The following is a 23,888-nucleotide window of genomic DNA, read 5'->3' as shown; positions in this document are numbered from 1 at the left end:
ATCTTTTATTCTATCCACGACTGAAATATTAAATCCAAGTGTCATGTGCCTGTGAAGCCCTATGATCTGGCCCATGGGTCTTGGACTGACCCCATGAGCTGCATACATGGCACAGAACTAGTCTAGTGTGGGCTGGATCCAGTGCCATGGGCACTGCACCCAGCACAGGGAGTTGATTCAAGACATGCCCTGTACGTGGGGCTACATGAGTTTGACAGCCCTGGACCAAAGAATAGCTATGGCAGCATCCAGTAAAAAGACAGAGTTCTAAAGAAAGATTCTATTAGTACTGGGGTGTCAAACCCATCCAGCCCTGCAGGCCAGATGAGTCTCTGGGCCAGTCTGCAAGCCATATCCAGCCACACCAGTCACTGGGCAGGGTGCCACATGCAGTACACTTCCAGTGCTGGTCCCCTGTACCACACAGGCACAGTTTGCTGACCCTGGTCTGGGTCTTGTGCTGCAAGTGGTGCACAGGTTGAACCTGGTGCAACAAGCACTGCCCATGGCCTATCAGCTCTAGGGCCAGTCAGGATTTAGCCTCAAGCCATCTGCGTATGCCAAAACCAGCATGTAGGGCTGCCCTGGGGATTGTCATGAAGTACACTCCCTGTGCTGTGGGCACTGCCCACAGCACCCAGTCCAGCCCATGCACCATAGGTAGCACAAGCCCCAGAACAGGGCCAGTGCATGGTACACAAGCTGGACCCAGTGCCATGGGCACTGCTTCCAGCATACAGGGCCAGCACAGGGCACACACTGCAAGTGGTGCCCTGCCAGACAAACTTGTATGCTGGCTTTGGCATGGCCTAATCCAGACCAGCCTCAGAGTATTGCATGCAGCTTACACTCTGCCCCTGTGCCTCAAGTGCCGGGTCCAGGCTAAGAGCCAGGTCAGTTCTGCATTAGGCATACAGTGTCAGTGTGAGATCCATGGGCCAGATCCTGTAGCTCCACAGACTGGATCCAGCCCACATGCTATTTGCTTGACACTCCTGTCTTTTACTAGAATAGTAGTTAGTACACATGTCCACTCATATGCTCATCATCATTCCTTCCCACAAATGAGGTGTCAGCATATCCACATGGGAGAAACAGATGAGGAGAAATATGAAACAAAGTAGTAAAGAAAGAAAACAAAGCAACAGGCTTAGGGAAGAGTCAGACAAGCAGGAAATGTGAAAACAAAAGTCGTTGGAGGCAATCCCTCAATTTGAGGATGTTCTCTACTACAGCTCATTGATGAAAAGACAGATGTAACAGCAGTAGCAAGAAAAGCTGGGGTGGTTTAAGTAAAGGAGGAAACTTTTAAAAAAGACAAAAGCTCAGAGAAGAAGACTGAATAACAAGAGAATACATTAAAGGGGGAAAAAAAGATAAAATGACAGAATCACAAATAAAAATATAGGAGAAGAGGGATTAGAGGAGACAAGTACTATATTAAGTATTTTGTACTTCTGCATCAACACAATTACACTGAAAACCCATGTTTAGATGACAACAACCAAAATGTGTACTATAACAATGAAAATCTTTTGGAACAAAGGGATAGAATGCAAATTTAAAATAAATAAAAATGTCCAGGGAATATTTCTGAGAGCTGTCCATGTTCTCTCTATTAGCTGTTATGCATCTCCCAATTCAGACACTGAGGCTGTTCATTTCCACTTCCACCTAAAATTCTGACAAGAATACACACTGCTTCATAGCCCTACTCCATAAGCTACAGTGAAAAGCAGAAAGAAATCCACTTAATTACACTGCTACAGTCCTCTACCCCCACAATTAAATCTGCCTGATTATGCTTTGAAGTGTGGAAGATTTGGGTTAGATTGCCATTGCCGATTCCCCACTAGTTGGAAAGGTGCAATCTAGGAGAAATCAACTCAGCTAATCCCAGCCTGGCAGGGCAAAACAGAAACAGGTGGACAGGACACAGGAAAGTGCCAAAAATATGGGATTTAATTAATAAAACTACGCATTTTTTGAGTTTTTAAACTAAGATTTTGTCAATTCCATGAGAGGGCTGAAGTAAAAAACTGCATCAAATATTATTAATTTGGATATATAATTCAATATGGCATCAAGTATAAAGGAGTTTTTTTAAAAAGGCTGCATCAAAAATCAGATATTTCCCATACCATGCTTAAACAATTCCTTGAGAGCAATGTGTTTTTAAATGGTTCTCAGGAAAAAACATTTTGACTGAAACAGTGGCTTTGTGACAGATTCTCAACACAGCAGCATTACCAAGCCAAAGGTTTTGGGGGTTTTTTTGTTTTTTTTAAAAGGGAATTTTTGAAAGCTCTTGAAATGCTTTTTGGCAGTAGAGGTAAAAAATCCACATTCTTCTCATGTATCTTATATGTTATTTCTAAATTGAAAATGTTTAAAGTGCTCCTACCTGCTCTGATCTAGTCGCTTCCTAGAGTTACTAGACCTGGTATACAATTTGGGTTCATGCACTGTATTTCTGTTTTTCTAGTGATATGCACTGGTTTAATTATGAAGCAATTGGCATTAGGAAGTTCAGAGCATCCCTAACTCTGCATCTATCAAAGTATCTTAAAAAAAAGCAAGGTCATTTTTACCACTGGAGGAGACTATGGTCTTCTGTGATCTCTTATAAATTCGAAATTTGTTTAATGGAACAACACTTAAGTTAGGGTAAGGCATGATCAGCCATCTCAGATTCTTACCTTATTGTCTTTTGTGGACTCTCTTTCCTCTGATGCAAGTCTAGTAGGCAAGGTGGATTTTGAAGAAGGAGAGACAGAGGCCAGACAATACTCACTCTTACTACAGGCATTGCAGAGCTCATTCTCTGTATTTGCTGGATGCAGCTGACATTTAGAGCATATTTGCTCCATGATGTTTACTGGCAGTGAACTTAAACATACAGGTCCCAGCCAGTGAGTGTGGAAAGTAGCCTCAAAGCAAGAGATCACTTACAGGAACTTTTGTTGCCTGGGAATCCCACAGATCCAACTGTTTTGTGAATTCTTTGAAACCTTTTAAAAAAAATATATGCACAGTGATAACACCGGCACTGTTTTGTCTGCTAGGGCAAAAAAAGGATGGAGGATAAGCCTCCAGTACTGCACAGGCCAGGTCCTTTCTTTGCCCCCCCAGTATCAGCAGAGAAGTCCACATGCAGGATTAGCTCAAGAAAATCTGACAGGGAGTCCCAGTCATTTGCTTCATATTTATAAAGACTACCTGTCCTAAGTGCGCTCCTATAATGAGGATAATATAGAGAGTATATAGATCAAGAACCACAAGTTAGCAGTTTTTTTAAATTCCAGAGACAGAAAAACAGAAGAACCCTTTGATAATATATTATAAAGCACTAAAATACTTCCATTTTTTTTTCCAAATAACCAAGAAGAGATCACCAGTTATTTTAATCTCTACTCTTACACTTTCAGTTACTCCCATAATAGAATGTACCAGGAGCTGGCAGTTTCCCTACGTCTCCCTTCAAATGCGAGAGTTCTAAGCGTGCGGCAACGTTGGAAAAGAGAGGGCTTGGGGCACTGCTGTGTCCTCTTCTCTAGTGTGATCCACTTTAATGTTTCCAGGGCCATTAATGGAAAAAACATGCATAAGATGGAAGGATAAGCCTCCAGCACTGCACAGGAAAGAAAGTATTTTTATTGCAGACATCACCAATCTGGTTGTTTTTATGTACTCTAAAAGTTACACACACACACACACACACACACACCACATTTTTAAATGTTTCATGAGCCTCTATACATGCGAAGTAAACAGCTCAATCAATTTTGCTGAGAACTATGAGAACTTCCAACTTAAAATCTGAGCTACATGGGGAAATGGGAACAGTGACTCAAGAATTAATGGTTTGTTAGTCACACTATTATAAAGAGAATGCAGTCAAGGAGCTGGAATGAGATTGAACAGCTAAGATGTCAAGGATGAGATAACAGTTTAAAGTAATTTAGAGATATTTACAATATCAGTCACATATTTTATGGGTCGAAACGTCAAAATAAAGGAAAGATTAAAAAAAATCAAAATTGGAATTTTTCCCTACCTAACATTATTAGTACTTATTGGTACTTTTCTCTTTCCATGGCTGTTACATACCATTTTTGGTAAAACTTAACATGACAAAACACGAGCCATAAATATTTGATTTACTTAGCCAACTGCTTTTGCAACAGGCTATGTTTCTTCTTCAACCTGTAAATACAGTTAAGTTGTTTTTATAAATTTCTACCAACTGGTACTAACTACATAGTAATTTCTCCTAGAAAAAACAAATGTTTCAGGAATTACAAAGTTTAATATCTAACTTGAAGATCTGTTCCCTTACTTCATGCAGTTCAAATAATTGTCCTGAATGCAGCCCTTGAGGCCCAGGATCCAGTAATTGATGGTATTATCTGGCATTTCCTCAGGCCTTCATATTATAGCTACTATTTAATGCCACACTTTCTTCAGCATTTGCCCATGATGTCAGAAATCGCTAGATTCACAAAGCTAGAGATTCTACTTTTTACAGCCCTGTATCTCAACATATACAAGCTGCACAAGATACGTATTTATGGAGTGAATATAGAATAAACAATGACTTTGTGCTGCTTGTCCCAAATTTAACTCCTGTTGTACAGCTAATATGTACAGCTTACATGGTGTTGACAGGCCTTCTTCTGGTCCCCTTTTTTATATGCAAATTTCATGCTACCCATACACAGCAAAGAAAGCCTCTGGATGTTGAATGTCCTAGATGTTAGAAAATGAGAACATGCTGTTCTTCTGAGATATCTGTACCTTACGATTAGCAATCTTTGCTCTAAAAGTATATGGTGGTAATGAATCTTGATCATTCAGTAATACTATTCGTTTGACACTGAGCTCCACCTGCTGGCAACTTTTTCATGTATTACAGATTCTCTCTAACAAAAGCCAATTTATCAGAGCCTCCACTATAGAAGATAATCCTCCATCAGTCAGGATCTGTGCTGAGATAACTGCACAATGAATATTCTACAGAGATCTTGTTATTGTCATACATGTTATTAAATATCTTGTTTTAAAGCATGAAAATATTAAAGTAAATAAGTGTTTTCAAAATAATATTTTTAGGACAGATGTTTGAATACGATAAAAAAAGAATCAAAGGCATTTTCAAGTCACTTTCGATTTTTAATGAAATCTCTATTCAAATTTAATTATAATCACTGTACTATTTAAATCTAATAAGACTTATCACCGGCAAACTAATTTATCAGTCACCATGCTGTTGTAGCAGCTGTCAGGTTGCTTTTCTTAACCAGCAAGGTTTGTCTAGTTCCTGTAATCCTTTAAGTATTTTTTATAAAATGCAAAATATTAAACTTTTAAAGCCTCAGAAAAGCTTTTGTTTGTAGGGGAGAATCAGCCTCCTAGACTCTCCCTAAAATGATTCACTTTATAACTAATTATTAGAACTACAGACAACACAGTACAATGTAAGGAATGGTTGTTCTAACTTCTGCAGACTGCAATTGGCACCAATGGGTCTGGGCAGACATCACATTTGAAGATTTCAAACACCTCTGAAGCACTTCCAAAGAAAGCACTTTTCATCATGTATGGACACTCTACAGCAGAGGGGGGCACAATGGCCGATCCAGCCAGCATCCAGACTCCATTTCTCAGAAGCCTGTGCCTGCATCAGTGTGGCCGGTGTCCATGGAGACCGGTCCCAGCAGTGCTGGCTGGGTGGGGAACTGCTCTGCAGCTGGGGCTGGGATCTTGTAATGGTGATAGCATGATACATAGCTAGTCCACTGCCTGCACACCCCTGCTCAAGAAGAATCTCTAGAGAAAAATTCTACCTGAACTTTAACAACTTGCACTGCTTGACCAAACTGACTCTAAAATACTTCACCCAACATGTTGTATTCTTGGATACCACTGTGAAAGTCTGCAATGGCTGCATAGCCACCACATTTTATAAGAAACTGATAGTTACAGCCACCAGCTTTTATCCTAAGCACACCACTAAATTCATCATCTACACCCATGCTCCGTGTTACACTCATATCTACTCTCATGCCACCAACATGGATACACACTTTAGGGATCTAGATAAGAGATCCCAGACTTATGACATAATCCCCAAACTGTCACCACTCAAATCATCAGAATCCCTTGTGCTGTTTTCATCAACCCCCAGGTTAACACATGGACACATTATGAATGATCTCCAACTATGAATGACCTCGTGGAAAACACCAAACATCTCAAAGCAGCCTTGGGGGACAGGCTGTCCCCACAATTTCAAACAATGTCTTACCAGAAACAGACTACCTAACTCCTATTTTCACCATGGCTCTGGCCTTGCAAGGGACCCAAGTTGCTAGCTGTGTTCCCTCATTGAAATAGGCCACATCATCACTAGATCAAACAACAGGGATTATAAACATCTAGGGTTCATTCAGTACACGCTCCTCTACCAACCTTATTTACACTATTACCTGCTTAGAGCACTGCTCTGTTGTCTACACTGGATGGAAAGGGTGGTTCCTATATAAAAGAAAAAACGGATGTCAACCTGGCATCAATTCCAAAAAGACACAAAAGCCTGTGGCAGAACACTTGAACCTCCCTTAAAATTACATCTGACCTCAGAGTAGTTGTTCTTAAACAACAATAAGTTTAAAAACTAACTTGTGTACAAAATTGGAGGACAAGAAATCATCCAGAATAGATGGTTTTAAGTATGTTCTATACAGAAGCTGTAGATTCCCTAGCCTTTATAACCTTTATGGTTTTACTTTTTTGTTTATTACCTTTAAATTTGACACTAAAGGAAAATATAGTAGAAGCAGTTATGAATCATACACTTTTTAATTAGACACCTACATACTTAAAGGTCAGATCAAGCTACTGATTACTCATATTTCCTTTTCAGTTTTAAAAGATCCTACAGAACTAGATAAGGTACATCTATTTTAGATATATATATATTCAAAATAAAGGAAATACTAAGAAATCAAAATTGGAATTTTTCTCTACCTAAAGTTATTATTTTTCTCTTTTCATGTATGTTGCATACCAGTTTTGGTAAAACTTACCATGACAAAACACCAGCCATAAATATTTACTTGGCCGCAACTGGTTATGTTTCTTCTTCAACCTGTAAATACCTGAATTTAGTTTTAATTCTAAATCCACTCAAAAGGGAATGCCGAATATTAAAGGCTCACTGCATTCATGGCTACATAAATAGTATTTTTTCTTTAAAAATGCCTAATACCCTTTATATAAATATGTATCAAAATATATTGATCTATATATCTATAGAGATATCTATATCTAAAGAGAGAAAAATAGAGCGAATTAGGGATTTTTTTTAAAGAAAAATACTACAGGAAACCCTCGCTATTTGCAGATTTGCAGTTTCGAATATTCGCGGTGCCTGTTATTGATACAGTACAGTATTCCTGGATTTCCCCATTCGTAGGGATCTCTAGTACTTATTCCCTGCGAATGGTGAGGGTCTCCTGCATTTCACTAATCATCTTTAAATAATACTTATCTTCCAATGATTTTGATTTAATTAATCTGATTTTATTTAAATTAATAAATGCATATTATAAATCTTGTGGCTATAAAAGTAGTTTCCCAATTGTACAACTGTCCTATAAGCCATACTTTTGAATCAATATTTTAATATAGGAAAATGCTACAATTGCAAACATATCTGTAATTTCCTCAATTAATTTTAAAGTAAAATTCTGGGAATTAACTCCTAAAAACAGATGAACTACAAAAATTCTTACATTATACCCTAGGAAGAACAAAATGGATTTCAAAAATACTATTCAAGTTTTATCTTGCCGTGAAACCCTGAATGAACATGATAAAAGTTATCTAGCAATTTCATTTTTTTATAAAACACCTGCACTGGAGACAAACAGACAATGAATATTTTATAAGCAATAAAGTAGGCTGGTACAGCTCACAACATCAAAAAATAAGGATACTTGCAACAATTAAACATGAAGGCATATTAAGAGAACCTTGTAACACAATAAAACCACAGAGATGTAGACAAATTTATAAATTTACAGGGAGATGCATAATTAATGTAATCTGTACCAGAAAAACATTTCCTAAACTCCACCTTTTAACTAATAGCTAATGAAATATTCATCTCATGTTACAAATGACAGAAAAAACAAACTCTGTACTATTTTTTTAACTGATTGATAGACTTATAGAATGAGGCTCTATGAAAATATTTCAAATAAAAAGCACATCATTTTATGAAGAAACACATCTATTTTTCCTATTTTTCAAATCATGCTGAAAGTCACTCTATATGCAAGGATAAACGCTTGCATACAATGCAAGCCAATAAAAATGAGGTTGTTCTTACAACTTGTAAAATAAGTACACACAATTAATTTTACAAGGCACAAATAGCTAAATTAAAAACATTTGGGATAACGTGCTTTAAACTGATGATGACAGACCTAAATGGGTTTATAATTAAAGAAATAATGATTCTCTTTAACGATTAATACAGATGATATGCCAAGCCATTTAAAAATGGCAGGAAGGCCTACAGCCATGAGAAAGTTCCATTACGGATTATTCAACACCTACATAATTTAAAGGCATTTCATCACAGAAATCCTATAAATAATTATGACAGTTTGTCTATTTATCTAAAATAAACATTCTGTCTAATCTCTTTCCTCCTCTTTCTCGATTGACTAAATTTCGCCCTCTCAATATGCAGGGTAATAACAGTATCTTAGATTAAGTTGGATCACAACAGACAAACTTTTCTACCAACACCCATTTTAGCAGTTCTATTAGCACAATCTTTATGGCTTAAACGCCATCACTATTCAGCAAAATACATCAGCACATTGTAGCCCCACTGATTGCAATGAAACTGAAACACATAAATAAATGCTTTGCTGAATTAGAAATTAGGAACTGGGGTAAATTAATGCAATTCTATGAGAAACAATTTCTTGTGTTTAACAATGTATTTTTCATACTATGTATGTAGAACTTAGTCTCCAAAATCAAAATGGAAATAAGAAAAGTACATGTTATGGAAACAAACATTAGTTTAATAAATGCAAAATATATACCCTGTTTCCAAACGTGAAGTTATTTAAATCAAGTCATTAGACAAGAGCCACTAAGTTTCACTAAAAATCACTGGGCTTTTTGTCAGTCACAGAAGAATACATCTCTGCTCTTTTACGTAAAAAAAATAAACATACAGAGACATTCAACATACATGTATAGGGTGGTACATACAAAGTATTTACCCCAAGCACTCAAAGCAGATATTTGAGTGCTTGGGGTGATATTTTAATAACACCTTTAAACATATTCTAACTGGAAGATAAATTTTAGTAACCTAGCCACGGGGGGGAGGAGGATGTCTCTCCGCCAGTTTCCACCACTCACCTCAGCTACTTTCTTAATAGACTTAATTACTATATTGTTATATTACAAAAGAACTATGAAGACTGATGATTTAAAAAAGAATCCCTCCCACATTTCATTAATGGTATCCTGGTCCTTCTATTTTTGTCTCCTCCATCTCTGGTTGGTGTACAATGTTTTAGTATTGTTTTATTTTCTGGTTATTTCTCACTAAGCTACATCAAGTTCACATGCAAGCTACTTTGGAGACCAAATAAAACGTAACTGCCTATCCTAAGTGTCATACAGATTTCTGGTGCCTTACAAATAATAAACAATAGTGACAGATGCATGAATGGATAATAGAAGGGAAGAAGAGATCTAGTACTGGAAGTGGATTAAGACAACAGCATACAGAAAAAGTATATTAATGTAATTTTATTGTGCTGTTGCTACCTTCTGTGGGACAACAGAAATTTGGGGTAAAACATTAAAAAACCCCAAAAAATTAAAATTAAAACAAAAGAAACCCTTATATGCATCTTCCCACATGCAGTATTTTCTTGCATACCCCGTGCACCGTTTTCACCCCTGAAAATCAGCTGCTGGAACCTGGGGAAGGCAAAGTGTGCATGGAAATACAGTAAAGCCTCAAGACATCCTCAAGCTGCTACTGAGTCAGAGACTCCTGCTGAGCCAAGAGAAGCTTCTGCAGCAACAGCCTCCACTGGGAAAAGGGAAAGTAACTCTCCATATGCTGCAAAGGGGGCAACACAGTGAGTATGCAGGGTTCCACAGCTGTTGGCTATGAACGGAAGGCATACTCACTGCACCTTCTCCTGTGTAGCATGCACAGGGTTACTTTCCCTCAGGCAAACATACCTGCAACAAAAACTGCTGCTGACTTAAAAGGAGCCACTGCCCCAGCAGCTTGAAGAAGCCCTGGAACTCAGCCCCTTTGTATTTCTTCACTTGCCAGCAGCATAAACGTGGGCAACAGCAGTATGAGCGAGCAACAACCTAGGCTGCTTTGATAACCCTGTAGCTGCTGTGGACAATTCCTCCCTTAGCAGCCAGGTTTGCCCCAGCAGCAGCAATAGATGTCCAGGCACACCATGCACTCAGTACAAACTATTACTCTTCAGCAAAAGATACACTGCAATAAGCACAATTTATTAAATTATTCTGGAAAGTCACATTGGGGGTATGCAAACCACTGCAGGTCTTTAGCACCAACTAACAATAACTTCCTGTCACAGTGCGTATGGGTATTACCCAATACAAGGATTCAAAATCAAGAATCAGACCTCAACATTTCAATGATTTTTTTAACCCTTTAAAAAGGTTACATTCTGTTCTGATGTCTGCATAGGTTTTTTTTTTTTTTTTGCTTCCTTGGGGCCCAGTACGTATATGCGGAACAGTAAAATATCACCTACTCCACCAAATGTATAAATTAAGACAATTCTCAGCCCTGCTGTCAGAGTTTTCACCACTGCAGAGGCTAACTCTTCCCATCTTCAAAATCAGTCAAACTCCTCCAATCTCACTTCTGCTCTTCTGGCAGTCCCAAAAGTTCTTTAGTTCCCCCGTCAGATCTGGGTGGTAACAGAAACTGGTTCCTTTTTTTTCTAGTATGGGAAAGAAATAGATTCTAACAGTTCTGTCCCTCTCCCTCCTTGCTTCACTTGCTGAGTATTGCAGGAAAGGACAGGGGTTAGAGGAAGGAGCAGAGAAAACCACTATCCACTACTCGGAGATAGCAGGGAAGAAAAGAGTGATGTTTACAGGGTCTTCCCTGATGAGAGAATAGTGTCAGCTTCCATGGAGAAGAACAGAGAGATTTGCCCTGACTCCTGCAGCTGCCCTGCAGGTACAGAAGTGGGGAAGAACACCCAGTCAGAAGAGGGTTTCCCCCAACCAGAAGTGGAAGTCATGGGAGGGTGGAACATCTTGGCTAGGTACAGACTTTACACTTTTACTAGTGTAAGTGATTAGAAACTGGTCAATAAAAGAACAGAAGTTTAACACACAAAACCATTCTATACCTGTAAAAAAACAGAAGGTTGGCATACAAACTGATTTGAAAATGGTAGAAGCAGTCTTAGATTTGCCCCACCTCCACCCCACCAAAGGCTGAATGCATGTTGTGTTGGCTACCAATCTAAACTATGCCACTTACAGAAAATGGCATAACAGACTGATTCTGCCTTGAGCTATTTGAATGTCTGTACCCAGCCCTTGCATCACTGCAAAGGTAGCTGCAGTCCCAGCTGAAATCATGCAACTTGCAAACAAAATTGCACAATCACCAACACTGGTTTATGGACAGTAACTGCAGCAGGACAAGAAATTGTATTTATAGTCACTAACTTGCTTATTATCTTCTAACAAGATATTCTGTGAGGCTCAAAGAGTAGGTATTTTAGCATTCCCTGAAAATGTTAGAAGTAGAGAAATGAGTAGGCAATCAACAGAGTGACAAACAGCATCCCACTCAGGCCATGGGATGGCAAAAACTGATGGGGCTGCCAGCAGCAGTAACTGTTTATTGGCTACATGGTAGCCACAACAAGGGCTGATGCCAGCATATAGGCAGCCTCACTGACCCGACTGACTCACTGACAGGCTTCTGTGGAGGCAGGGGGAACAAAGGTGAATTCCTGTATCTCCTCTTGGGAAGAGAGATAGTCCTTGAGGTGACTGTCACTTTCCAGCCACGGGACTTAAAACATCTGTAGGTTACCACAGCCCTACATTTTGGTGCTTAGACACTTTGTAGAGGTAGGAATGAATGCCTGCCCATACCCTCAATTAGCCGTTTCAGTTTTCTACAGTAGAGTATCCTCTGCTGGAGAATAACATCTGACCTAAAGATGTATAGTGCAACAGCAAGGAGGCTGCATTATCTAGTGAAATAAGCATAGGGCATACCATAGAAGTGACCGATCTGTCATCCTCTTCATAGTTTACTATGGGAGGTGGCACTTTCCCATCATTCTCTTGCACCTTTTGTTCTAAGAGCTCTTTCTGTGCTGCAAATTTTGCCTCAGTGCATCTTAACTGCTGAACTGTTTGTTTGAGTTCTTCCAGTGCTTGCTTCTGGCTCAGCAAAAGCACAATGCTGAGGAAAGAAAGGACAAACCAAACACTTCAATACAAATTATTTTTGAAAGTTTTTTCTTACCAGTAACAAGGGACTACCTAATGCACTATGAAGGAATAGTGTCTCCAGCAATCAGAAGCCATATTAAGTCATGGGTCTGGACTTATCTCCTGGTTTATCTATTGTTCAACAAGTTCAAACAATACTGCTTATGGGCCAGCTATCCCAACAGAACATTATGGGAAGTTAATGATACCTATCTGTATTGTAAATAGCAAACATTTATTTGGAAGGACTTATTTGAGGTGACTTTGCTGGACTCTTTGAAGGGCTTCTGGCTGAACTTCTTGAAGGATTCTTGGCTGGAGTCTTCTCAGGAGTCTTGGCTTCAGGTTTTTCTGGAATCTTGTCTGCTTTTCTAAAGAAAGTATCCTAGAAGCTTCTTAAAGGAGCTGCCCCACAAATGGCTCCCAAAAAGCAGCACCTTGCTGTTCCAGCCATGTGTCCAGAAGGGCAGGGGGCGGTGCTGTGTGCCCCCAGGTCTGCTTCGACTACAGCCCGCTTCACCTCAATCAGATCCGGGGTCACAAGTTCCTCCCCACCCCATGACAAGAGCTAGGAGCTGCCAGATGAGCCGTGGCTTCTTCTGCCGTCGCCCGGCTCTGCCTGCTTCTCCCCAGCGGGGACAGCTTGAGCAGCAGCTGGATAAGCCTTGAGAAATGCTGCAGCTGCTTGGCTGCTCCCCCAGCTGCCCCCACCAGGGCAAGGCAGGCAGAGCCAGGCGGCTATCGCTTCTCCCATGGGTTGTCTAGCTCTGCCTGCCTCGCCCCTATAGGGGCAGCTTGGGGAGCAGCCAGACAAGCCGTGGCTTCTCCCACAGCTGCCTGGCTCTGCCTGCCTCTCCCTGGCAGGGATAAACAGGGAAGCAGCCTGATGAGTGATGGCTTCTCCTGTTGCTCACAGTCTCCGGTTGCAGAACACAGCGCAGCCCCAGCTAGGCGGCATTTGCCTGAGCCCCCCCACCCACCACAGGGACCCTGATCTGAGCCCCAATGGCCCTTCTTTTCCCCCTCCCCTTCCACTAACAAACCTGTCTCCAGCATCCAGCATCATAAAGTTGAAATCCGGGTCGGAACTTCAACCCCCGGGTGTCAATTTACGAACACTGGAACTGCAGTTCATTGTAACTCTAAGAGTCTTAAGCTGAGGACTGCCTGTATAATATACCAATAATTTCCTACTAAAAATATAAGCAAATCTGTTTTACATAAATTTTATATGCTAGCTCTTTGGAACCACATTACAATAATTACTTTTTCCTTTAAACATTTTTGCTTTTTGATACCTGTCATACTTACTCAGATTTCTTTTCACAGGTCTTAGAAGATTCTTCTAGCTTCTTCTCTAATTCCAGGACTTGCTCTTCTTTATTCAAAAGTGTCTGCTGTGTCTGAATCAGTTCTTCTATTACTGTTTTCAGCCTAGAATGCATTAGTTTAAAAAAATTAACAAAAACATTCATATGTGACACATGACAGTTTGTGCATATTTGCCTGTTTTTCTCTATATAATTAAATATGGTAGAAGAGCTAAAAATGGAAGCAGCATTTCTCAATCTACATTCTAGTTTGTCAGTTTCCCCTTCTTGGCAATATGTTTCTTAATCTGTTTATTTTATTGATATAATTTCTCTTTGCATCCACTGTAGAATATGTAGTCATACAAAGTAAAATGAATAATCTGAGTTTCTTAAAGGTTTTTTTTAGCATAGATACAGAAAACATGGTAAACGGACCTTGGCTTCAGTAAGATACTATAAATTAAATGTGAAGCTATCCGAAATATAGACGTCTTCTAGACTGTTGAAGTGCACTTTAGAGAAATATTTACAATCAGTAATAATGACATATTCATGCATAAAAGTAATAAAAGCAGAGCCAATAGGTCTTGCACTACAAATTAAAACACTCCATTTGAGCACAGTAGAGGGATCTGTAGTACTCTTCTTTATAATTAATCATATTTTTTAGAAATCTGGTCTTTGGTAATAGTGTTAACCTGACAGCAATAAAAGTAAATTTGTACCATAATACTCTATTAACTGAAGCATTATTGCACATTAAAAACATTTATTGTTATTCTGTAAGCATACTTACAAAAGATTCAAGGGTCAGAAGTGTTGCCTAATATAATCCAATTAATATATCAACACTGCACATAGTAGATAAAGGATTCATTCTCTTATACAGGGATATGTATATTTATTTCATAAGTGTTTTAATTCATATTAAGATTGAAGCAGTTCTTATACCAGAAGAATGCTGAGTAATATGCAAGAGAATCCATTCCTTCCCTAAATATATCCAGCTATATTCCACTCTCTCTTTGCCAGTCATGTTATTTCTAAAACACAGGTATCAATATACATACTCCAGCAACAATGGTGTAATTCCAATTTTTGGGGGGTTTTTTGTTTTTGTTTTTTTTTTTACTGTGCTATTTTTTTGCACAAATACTACTGCTTCACTCCTGGCCTGCTTGTTGCATTTTGAAAAACAGTAGGCTTTAGCTATCTGGGAACAGTACTTCATATGTCATAACTGAAAAACAGTTTCACTGGATTTGACTATAAATTTGATATTCCCTGTTTCCCATTACATTTTATTCAGTTGTGATTTAATTCCCAAAGAATTTAATTTAGGGTTCTGAAATCAGATTTAAGCTTATGAACCTTTCATTACCAAAACACATGGAAATGGGGCTCAGGAGGGCATAGTTAACAGAAATACAAAAACATGTATATGTTTATGTTTAAATAAGGTCTATACTAGTCCCTAAACTTAAAACAACTCAAATCTCTATATATCTAGTAAAAAAGTATCATATGACAGCCCCATTTTTACCAAATGTCTTTAGCTGCATTGAAACTAACTAAATTGATTACTAATGATAATAATGATATGGGTCATAATATTATGATGAAAACACAGAAGTAATCTCTTATATATGCACTATGACAGAAACTTTGTATTGATATTAAATTTGAAGTGAATTCAATTATCTTAATTTTAAAACACTGTTTAAAAATATTTAATTGCTGTCCATATATCTGACTTTAAATACAGTTCTTTCAACATTTTTCTTTCAACACAGTACTAATCTAAAAATCAACTTATGCAGATTCAGCACTCTCTAATGATCAAGCATTAATATATGGAAGTTAACCCAAATTAACATTTACTGTCATCTCAAAAATCCATCTTTTTTTTTTAATGGCAATGCTGGGTGAAAAGAAGCTAAATGTGTTTCTAAACAGCGAATTGCAATATCACATTGCTGTTGATCTCCTCAACACCTCTGAAATCTGTAAGGAAGTTTGGACTTATCTTTAAAAAAAAAAAAACAACTAACTTATTTTCTCTTACTCAATCTTTTTGTTTTAAATACCCATCTGTAGTTTGGACACCATTTAGGACTGGGTACAGCTGGTATCTCAGACTATCTTGTATCATCACCCTGGTTAATTTGTCACAGGATATTTCACCATGGCCTTGAATCTGTCTTCCAGATGAAACTGGTTCAGAAAAAAACTATTATTACTAACTTGTCAGTCACTTTTATCATTGTTAACTTTAATAAAAACAATTCTAATTCTTCATCTTTAAAATTAACATGGAAATATTAGAAATCTATGAAACATTCTACCTCATGCTGGGCTTATATATTAACACCCACACAAAACATCTTTGATATTCTTCTGGATCACTGGCATCACACAACATCATATATTAATAAATATAGATCAAAATTGTATAAAACAGCTTTTTGGAAGATTATTTTAGCTCATCTGGGAATGGTTCGATTGACGTTTCCCTTCTGACTTTTACTAGCTCATTAAGCAGTTTTATTCTTCTATGGCAGTTTATTACTTGCTCTTTGTATGCATACGAAAATCCTCTAATGACAATATTTTATCCTAGTATTATATTTTCAAAGAACTACTATGTTAACCTATGCTAACTATTCCTGCAGATAATAGTTTGCCTCTGTGTTGCATTGTACTGCTAATGCACCATTATCTTTTATTCTACAATTTACTTTCCCTTATAAATTCATAAATATAAAACTATTTGAAAAAGTGGAACTGAGATAATTTTCAAGGTCATTAATTTTGTAAGTGGGGGTAAATGTTCAATTACACCTCGCCCAATAATGCATATATAGGACTGTCATTTTCCTTGAACTCCAAAATACATTTAATTGTTTTTGCTAAGGTCACTGATTTGGGGAATTTATCTTCATTTTCCACTTCCTCCCTATTCTGAAATAACTAAATATAAAAATTTACATCTGTTTGGTTCATTGGGATTCAAATGTAATGTTTTGTAATCTCCTAGGATATGATCTAACTTTCATGAATTCAGGCTCATGAAATCATGATCCAGCCACATTTTCACTGACTTCAGCAATGAAGAATCAAGCCCCAAAAGGCAATTACCTACACATATAATTAATACAACATATTGATCTTTCTGCAGACTTTCCTATTGATGAATTATAAACTAACCAATGCATCCACCCTGTTCTCTAATTGCATACAACAAGCCTAATTACATTAAAATGTTAAACATCTTAATGTGAATTATCCAAAAAAAGGGTTATTTTTAAAGTTTAAGACTTTTAAAAATGACCTCTGACACTTATCTCATACCTTAGGAATTTTCATCACAACTTAAAATACTTGAATCTGAACAGACATAAGGTTATTTATGATGGGGTACACAAATCAGCTCTCTGCTTTGGTTCAAGTTTGCATTTGCTCATTAGCCATAATCAATTTTCTAAAAAAATAAAAATTAGAAGTTGGAACCTGAACACTGTAATTTCAAAGTAGTTCTCTTCATACACTATACTAACAGCAGCCCTTAAATCTTTAATATAATTTGGGGGGGTGGGGAACACCATTAAAAAAAAAGATTTTTTCCTGGGTCTGTTTGGGTTTTCTCTTTAAACATGCTGGTTTGAACCTTGTCCAACCTTTGCTTGACTAAGATCTTATTAATAAATTATCATAAAAAGCTGTGTGATCACTTAATACTAGTAGACATAACTGCAATTATCTACTGCTGGCAGTCAAATTAGCCAGGATTGAGGGTATGATTGAAGAGCAGTGGAAGGGCACAGAGAAATCTTAGTCAAGATAAGCGTGTGGCTGCTGTTGTTAACAACAGATGGTACTGAGCACAAACTGTAAGTTTTTTTACTTATGACTGTAAGGGAGCGAAGAGGGTGCCAAGCCCGGGCGATCCCGGCAGCAGCAGGACCCGGCCCGACTTCCGGGTCATGGCAGAGGGGAAGGGCCGGAAACGTCCCCCTTACAGGAACCCGGAAGCAGCCGGTGCGGGAGCAACCCAGGCTGGCTTAAATGGAGCACCGGTGGCACGCAGAGCGGCGGCGGATCCAGAGGCGGCGGCGGGAGCAGGCTGCGGAGGATCCAAGCGACGTGGAGGAGAGGATGGACCTTTTGGAGCCGGCAAAGCCCCGGACAAGGTACTTAACGGAGGGAGGCGGCAGACACCGGCCGGGAGGAGCACCGGGAACGTAGGAGCTGCCGGTACTCTGATTTTTGTTGTTACTTACCGGACGACGGGGGTGGAGCAGCCCGTCAGTAAGCTTAAGACTAAAAGGAGGGAATGGGAAGGAGCACCCCACTCCCTGACCGACAAGGAGCCTGGGCACACCTTGAGGGTGGGCTGAGTCCGTAGGTCCCTCATCCATAATGGGCGTTTGGTTGACGGTGTTTATATTAGTGTGCACGGACCAGAGCGCATCGCGCCGAGGACTTCTCCAATAGAACGATCTACCCGATGGATTGGGAGAGGGTGTAGGGATGGAGGAGCCCTCGGACCCCAGGACCCAGTGGAGGACGAGAGTCTCATTTTCCAGACTGTGTGCACCTGAACCCAATAACATACCATCTGAACCCAATAACATATCATCGAAGTCGTGGCAGGCGAGGATGGCACGTGGGTTCGTTGAGGCCGATGAGTCTCTACGTGTATCTCCCTACTAGGGGTCCCCCGAGAGGAAGTTGACCAGCGACAGATGGAGCGGGGGCAAACAACTCCCTCACAACTGGTGCATTGGCCGGGAAGCGCCTTACCCGGTAGTACAACCCAAATGGAGCTCCCGGCTGGGATGATGGGCATGGACACCAGGCAGCAGACCCTAAACCTGATGGCCCAATTACTGCAGCAACACCAACAAGCATCCCTGAGGCAGATGAGCATGCAGGAACATTGGCTGCAGCAAGAGTCCCGTGTGGGGCAGAGCCCATGGGAATTCAGCGTACCAAAGATGACTAAGGAGGACGATGTGGAGGGCTTTTTAGAGGCCTTCGAGCGAGCGGCCCTAGCCGCTGGGGTAGACAAGGCGAGATGGGCTGGCTGTGTGGGGGTCCTGTTGGTGGGCCCGGCGCAAGCAGCCTACCGGGCTTTATCCTGGAGTGAACGCATTGGATTACGACCGGGTAAAGGCCGAGATCCTGCAAAGGTTAAACATTACACCTGAGAGGCATCGACAGGCCTTCCGAGGAAGGAAAACCAGACCAGAGAAGGTCCCTAAGGCCTTATGGCAGTTCCTCTCAGATGAAATGATCAAATGGTTGAGGTCGGCAGTGGCAACCAAGGAAGAGATATGCGACCAGGTATTACTGGAGCAGTTCCTCATGGATCTGGGAGAGGATACACGACGGTGGGTCAGGTGTCATGGACCCATGATGTCACACCAGGCCCTCCGTCTAGCAGAACAATTTGAGGCAGCGCAAGGGGAGCGACGCCCAGATCGAGGTATGCAGGGAAGGGAAGGCCCTCCCAAAAGTGAGAAGGAGGGCAGGGGCGGAAAGAGACCAGCTAGGAAGGGCATCCTCTGTTTCCTCTGTGGCGGGAGAGGCCATATAGCCCGGGTTTGCCCGTTGAACACTGGCGGCCAGGCCGCGAGGGGGGGGACAATACCCCGAGGGACCCTTGAGGGACAGAGGCCCTGCGGAAGGCGAACCCATGGAGTGTGGGGTATGCACAGGGGTAGTTCCCTCCCCACAGCCGTTACCTGAAGTACGAGCTTGGGTGGGGGGGTGCCCCTTGACGGCGGTGGTGGACATCGCATGTGCACAGACCCTGGTCAGGCCTTCAGCAGTTGAGTGGAGGCAAGCCCCCCAGTGCGCAGGGATATACCTCATCTGCCTGCACAAGCAGAGGTCCTACTTTGAAAGAAGGTTACTGGAAGTACGGGTGCAAGGGACCTGCTGACGAATGACAGTAGGGCTAAAGGAGGACATACTGTACCCAATGATATTGGGAAGAGATTGGCTGGAGATCTTCGAGGTCCTTGAGGGGCTTCAGCCCTCAGACATGGCTCGGGGAGGACTAGTAGGAGAGGAACTGAGAGCGGCGAAGGACGCAGAACTAGAAGAGCTCGCGAGCGGCAGCCAGTTTAAAGAGGTCCAAGAGACAGACGGAGTGCTCCGGCCCTTCAGGGAAGAGGTGGCCACACGACGCGAGCAGCAGGTAAGCCCCAATGCTGATCGAGCCGGAGGGCCCCAAGTGGAAGTCAGACGGGGCTTGTTATACCGCATTAAGCGGGGTCGGCATGTGGGGGAGGAGGTGGCACAGCTGTTAATACTCCTCTCCTATAGAGAACCTTTACTGCGGCTAGTGCGTGGGAACCCCCTGGGAGGGCACGTGGGGAAGCACAAGACCGATGCCCGGTTGACAAGGTGGTGTTTTTGGCCGCATCTTTATGAGGATGTAGAGAACTTTTGCAAATCATGTGAGCGGTGCCAAAGGGTGAGCTCTAACAAACCCCCCCAGGCACCCCGTACCAGTGGTACGAGACCTCTTCGCACGGATAGCCTTAGACGTGATGGGTCCATTGCCTCGAAGCACAGCCGGACACCAGTTTATCCTTGTCCTCATTGATTATGCCACCCGTTTCCCAGAGGCTGTACCCTTGCAGATGGTCACAGGGGCACAGGTGGCCGAAGAACTCATGAAGTGGGTCACCACATTTTGGATCCCCAAAGAGATAATGACTGACCAAGGGTCAAACTTTATGTTGATGGTAGTAGCAGCCCTTTGTAAAGTAGTACAGATACGCCATCTCAAAACGACCGTGTATCACCCACAAACCAATGGGTTAGTTGAGCGTTTTAACGCCACCTTAAAGGGAATGCTGTGGCGCTGTACGCAGGCTGACCCTCGGAGATGGGACTTGTTGGTGCCACCACTACTGTTTGCGGTCCAAGACGCCCCGCAAGCATCCATGGGGGACAGTGGCAGCACAGGACAGAAGGCGACCAAACATGTGCAGAGCCTATGGGAACGCCTCACTCAAGAAATGGCTCAGGATAACCTGGAGGAAGCTCAGTGACAGCAGAAGCGTCGATACGACAAGGGGGTGAAGGAACAAGAGCTGCGACCAGATCAGAAAGTGCTGGTAATGCTACCCAGCTCCGACCGTAAATTTGAATCACAGTGGCAGGGGCCGGTTACAGTGGTTAGACAAGTGGGCCCGGTAGATTATGAGGTGCGACGGGAGGGTAAACAAAGGGAGAAACAAATTTTCCACGTTAACTTGCTTAAAGAGTGGCAAGAGCCCCAGGGGCTCCTGCTCGAGCCGGACTTTGAGTCCGACGAACAGGAGACACCGAGGGGGACTGACGTCTGGGGAGCAGGCAGGAATAACAGATGCGGGAGTTGATCCGAGAATTTGAGGACGTCTTCACTGATAGGCCAGGGAAGGCAAAGGGGGTCGAACATGCCATTATAACTAGGAAGGGCCAGGTTGCACGGGAAAAGTGGCGGAGGATTCCCTTTCATGGGCGCCAGCCCATCAAGGCAGAATTGGAAAAAATGTTGGCCCAGGGGATTATTACCCCCTCGCGCAGCCCCTGGCAGAGCCCATTGGTAGCGGTGACGAAACCAGATGGCAGCTTGAAGAAGAATGCGAAGAAATGCGCCCTGGGCAAGCGCGAGACAAAGTACCTAGGCATCCTAGTCAGACAAGGACGGGTGAGACCTTTGAGGGACAAAGCGGAGGCCATCAGGAATTATGAGGCGCCCCTGACAAAGAAACAGATGCGAGCCTTCTTAGGCGTAGCCAGTTATTATAGACAGTTTATCCCGCAGTTCACTGAAGTCGCCAACCCTTTGGTCGAAATGACGAAGGGGCGAGAACCCCGCAAGATAAAGTGGAACCCGGGGAAGCACAGAGCCTTCGAAGAACTAAAAAGGGCCCTATGCCAGGAAGCGGTACTTCATACACCTCACTTTAATATTCCATTTACCCTACAGACGGACGCCTCGGCCTACGCCCTAGGGGCGGTGCTCACCCAGAAGGTGGATGGAGCAGAGCGCCCAGTAGCCTTCACTAGCTGGAAGCTGAATGACAGCGAACAAAGGTACTCCACAATTGAGCGAGAGTGCCTGGCAACCAAGTGGGGTATTGACTATTTTAAGTACTACCTGCTAGGTCGAGAGTTCCGTTCAGTGACAGACCGTGCATCCCTGCGGTGGCTTAATTCGACCAAGACTGAGAATGCCCAAATAATGAGATGGGCACTGGCACGGCAACCATTCCAATTCCAGATTGGTTACAAACCAGGACGAGCCAACACTGTGGCAGACTTCCTGTCGAGATACGGCGGGACTAAGCGGAATGTTGACTCTTATTGTAGGGCAGTCCTATTGCAGGGGAGCAGGGGCTGCAGAGAAGGCAGTCAGAACAAAAAAGTGCCTAGCGGTGTCTTGAGGGGCGGGATATGTAAGGGAGCAAAGAGGGTGCCGAGCCCGGGCGATCCCGGCGGCGGCGGGACCCGGCCCGACTTCCGGGTCGCGGCAGAGGGGAAAGGCCGGAAAGTTCCCCCTTAAAGGAACCCGGAAGCAGCCGGTGCGGGAGCAACCCGGGCCGGCTTAAAAGGAGCGCCGGTGGCACGCAGAGCGGCGGCAGCAGCAGGAGTCGACGCTGGCAGAAGCAGGCTGCAGAGGATCCAGGCGGCGTGGAGGAGAGGATGGACCTTTCGGAGCCGGCAAAGCCCCGGACAAGATAGCTAACGGAGGGAGGCGGCAGACGCTGGCCGGGAAGAGCACCGGAAACGTAAGAGCTGCCGGTACTCTGATTTTTGTTGTTACTTACCGGACAACAGGGGTGGAGCAGCCCGTCAGTAAGCTTAAGACTAAAAGGAGGGAATGGGAAGGAGCACCCCACTCCCTGACCGACAAGGAGCCTGGGCACACCTTGAGGGTGGGCTGAGTCCGTAGGTCCCTCATCCATAATGGGCGTTTGGTTGACGGTGTTTATATTAGTGTGTGCGGACCAGAGCGTGTTGCACTGAGGACTGCTCCAATAGAATGATCTACCCGGTGGATCGGGTGAGGGTGTAGGGGTGAAGGAGCCCTCAGGACCCCAGGACCCAGTGGAGGACGAGAGTCTCCTCATTTTCCAGACTGCACGCACCATAACAACTAAACCCAATAACATATCATCGAAGTCGTGGCAGGAGAGGACGGCGCGTGGGTTCGTTGAGGCCAGTGAGTCTCTACATGTATCTCCCCACTAGCGGTCCCCCGAGAGGAAGTTGACCGGCGACGGACGGAGCCGGGGCGAAGAACTCCCTCACAATGACAAGCAAATAAAAGCTTGGAGCACTGAGGTAAAACTCCAGAAATTTGATCATGTTACTTATTCAATCTTATGGTATAATATAGTGTAAAAAGAGTTGAGTGCAAGAATTTTTTAGTCTTATTCAGGAAAATGTATGCATCTACGTGGCATTTTAAAAACTTACATCTGGAATTCATAGATAAAATTTCAAAAACTAGTACAGTAAAAGTCCTGTTATCCAGCATTCTACTCGCTGGAATAGAGTCATAGATTGTAATGCCAGAAGGGACCTTGGAAGATCTTTAGTGTGAGGGAGTGGGGCCTAGGAGCGGTCGTGAACTCCCTAGCGCCCCCCTACCGTCACTTCAGGTTGACTCAGCACCCTCGGTTTCTCGCCCGCCACGTCTTTGATGGTAATAAGTTTATATGGGAGGCTGCCTTTATCCCCTGGTGAACGGTACGTGTCTTCCTACTCCTACTCCATATGGGGTGCCTCTGCGCACCCCTGCCTTAAGAGCTATGCGTGCCTCCTACCTCCCCTTTAGCATGCCCCAAGCCTCGCAGCTGTTCTCTGAGCGTTGTTTGGTCCCTTGCCCTCTGGCGCCCTCTCTGGCACCCCTGGGCCTATCACGCCCTGGTGCCGCTCTCTGGCACCCCTGGGCTTACCACACTCTTGGCGCCCCGAGGCCGTCCCGCCCCGGCGCCCCTCTCTAGA

General features: G+C 42.6%; 1 protein-coding gene across 2 annotated transcripts in view; it reads right to left on the bottom strand.

The window, feature by feature from the left end:
* The window catches only part of FER (FER tyrosine kinase), a 357,078-nt gene that overhangs the window by 238,985 nt on the left and 94,205 nt on the right, over window positions 1-23,888 (bottom strand). The window contains exons 9-10 of one of the 2 annotated variants that reach the window (XM_019532458.1): window positions 13,873-13,995; window positions 12,343-12,532 (exon numbers count right to left, since the gene is read on the bottom strand). In XM_019532458.1, coding sequence (XP_019388003.1) covers window positions 12,343-12,532; window positions 13,873-13,995 — 313 coding nt within the window. Of the gene's footprint in view, window positions 1-12,342; window positions 12,533-13,872; window positions 13,996-15,813; window positions 16,089-23,888 lie in introns of those variants that run through there. The other variant, XM_019532460.1, reaches the window with a different exon arrangement.

Source organism: Crocodylus porosus, unplaced genomic scaffold (genome assembly GCF_001723895.1).
Source record: "Crocodylus porosus isolate Cpor-Errol unplaced genomic scaffold, CroPor_comp1, whole genome shotgun sequence".
NCBI classification, from domain to species: domain Eukaryota; kingdom Metazoa; phylum Chordata; order Crocodylia; family Crocodylidae; genus Crocodylus; species Crocodylus porosus.
Note: the sequence above shows the minus strand (reverse complement) of the source record. Positions and strands in the feature narration are given on the sequence as shown.